The 2,053-nt window shown below is 49.7% G+C and overlaps 1 protein-coding gene across 1 annotated transcript; it reads right to left on the bottom strand.

Moving 5' to 3' along the window:
- Window positions 1–323: 323 nt before the first annotated feature.
- Window positions 324–1,152, bottom strand: LOC101570015 (cytochrome c oxidase assembly protein COX11, mitochondrial-like). Its single transcript, XM_012515258.2, is given in 3 exon segments — window positions 324–847; window positions 850–873; window positions 876–1,152. Coding segments are annotated over 3 exon segments (822 nt in total). The 3' UTR covers window positions 324–326.
- Window positions 1,153–2,053: the final 901 nt, after the last annotated feature.

The following is a 2,053-nucleotide window of genomic DNA, read 5'->3' as shown; positions in this document are numbered from 1 at the left end:
CCTTAAAGAAAAAATATCACATGTGAAATAAGCTCATAAGCTTTGAGCAAGTCATTAGAGCTCAGAGACTCCTCTTCCATGTTCAGTTTCCACCAACTTTATTTTAAACCGTTAAGTTCCTAGGTATATCAAACAATCACATGCTTTATTGAGGCTTATTTGTTTCTTATGGTAAAAGTTAAATCTGAGTGAAGTAAATTCACTGGAAGAAATAAAAGAACTACTTAAAAAATTTCAATTCACACTGTAGAATACTTCTCCAATGAGAATGTAAGATACATGATTTTTCAAAAATCACAAATCTGAAGCAGGACTTAGATACTACTTCAGTTATAACCTGGGACTGGCAGCTTATGCCCTTCCTTTGCTTCAAAAAATGTGTAAGAAAGCGTGATAAGATCAACATTCACCATTCTTGGGTCTTCTGCAAATTCAGGATCAATGTAGAAAAACACCGGCATGTCTACTTCTTGGGGATTCAGTCTTTGCTCTTCAAAACAGAAGCACTGTATTTTGTTAAAATACTGTCCAGCTTCAAATGGTACAACATTATATGTAGAAATTCCAATGACTGGTTTGTCAGTAGGATTCTTAGCTTTATAAAATGCCAGAGCAGTCTCTCCTGGTACCACGTAGATCTCCGACTGCTGAGGTCTAAAGTTCCGCTGGAGACTGGCGTGTGCATCTGCATTGAAGGTAACCTTAATGATCCGGTCCTTAACAGGCACCATGTTTTCCACCTGGTCTGATCCGTGACCTGCTACTGCTGATCCTCCAAGGCCGGTAGTCTGGCAATAGAGCCGATACAGGGGCCCGGCGGCGTAGGACGCCCCCAGCATGCCCACGCGGCCGCGGCCACGTACGTGAGCACCCCTTGTTCCGCCGCCGCCAGTCCTCCTCCTGCGCACGCGTGAAAGGGTTCATGCCCTTCGGCCGCCACTGCGGCCCCGCGCTCGGACCCCGCGCCAGGCTCGGGCGCCTCCACGTCCCAAGCCGCCTCAGTCCCCTCTCGGCAGCCCCCGGCCCCCTCCGTCCCAGCCAAAGAAAATGTTCTATCCGCTCCGCAACCCCTGCCGTCAAGCCAGGGTGGCTCCGACGCCAGCCACAGAGAGCAGCGCACGTCCATCTCGGACCCCAGGGCCCTCCTCCCATGACCCCCAAGAAAAAATATTTTTAAAAATAAGAATAAACAGTTACATATTTTACACAGAAATTTAGAAATCTAACCATATATAGCATTGTAGCAGGACGTCCTATGACTTTTTTTTCTTGTCTCTTATTTTCATTTATTACCCTTTTTTATAAATAAACATTTACTTGAGAGACAGTATAGCAGTAATTGTTATGACATGCCAAGCAGTCGGTATTTAGAAGACCAGAATGACAGACATTCCAAGCATGACCCTAGGCAATGATCCTGAGAATCTTCAGCAGGTTTTTGAAGCTAGCAGTTAACTGGTAGGATTCTCACCCTGCCTAACTGTCTATGCTGATGCCTGTGAGCTAAGCAAGCCGCTGAAGGGAGCAGCCCAAGCACATTCCGGCTCACAGGTTAGCCCTTTGGAAGCCAACGCGAGGCGTGAGCGCTGAGCAGAGGCCCCGCTGGGTGCAGGTCGATCCCGCCTAAGCAGCCCGGGACGGACTCGTCTGTCTCGCACTCTCCTGCTCCGGAAGCCGGCTGCCGCAAAGGCCTGCACAGCCGCACTGCGCTTCCGGTTCTCGGTGAGCCGCCAGTGCTTCCGCGAAGCGGGTTCTTGCGCGTCTCTCACGCGTGCTTTCGCGCTTTCAGCGCTGGCAGCTTCCTGTGTGGTTCTTCTCCGCTTCCTTTCATAGATTTTGCTCTCCACAAAAACGCCTTTCAGACTTCACGTTTTGAGGCTATGTTCGATCAGCGCTCTTCTCTGAGGCGCTCTCAGTCCTCCGCTCCTGCTGCGCTCGCTGCATTTCCAACCAGGGCCGAAGCCCCCTTCAGGCTGACGCCCACCCGCTTCTCCGTGGGCTCTTTCAAACGAATCCGCTCGTTATCTTCCCTGACCGAAGAAAAGGCATCGTA

Source organism: Octodon degus, unplaced genomic scaffold (genome assembly GCF_000260255.1).
Source record: "Octodon degus isolate 3935 unplaced genomic scaffold, OctDeg1.0 scaffold00056, whole genome shotgun sequence".
Taxonomy (NCBI): domain Eukaryota; kingdom Metazoa; phylum Chordata; class Mammalia; order Rodentia; family Octodontidae; genus Octodon; species Octodon degus.
This window is presented reverse-complemented; position numbering and strand designations above follow the sequence as displayed.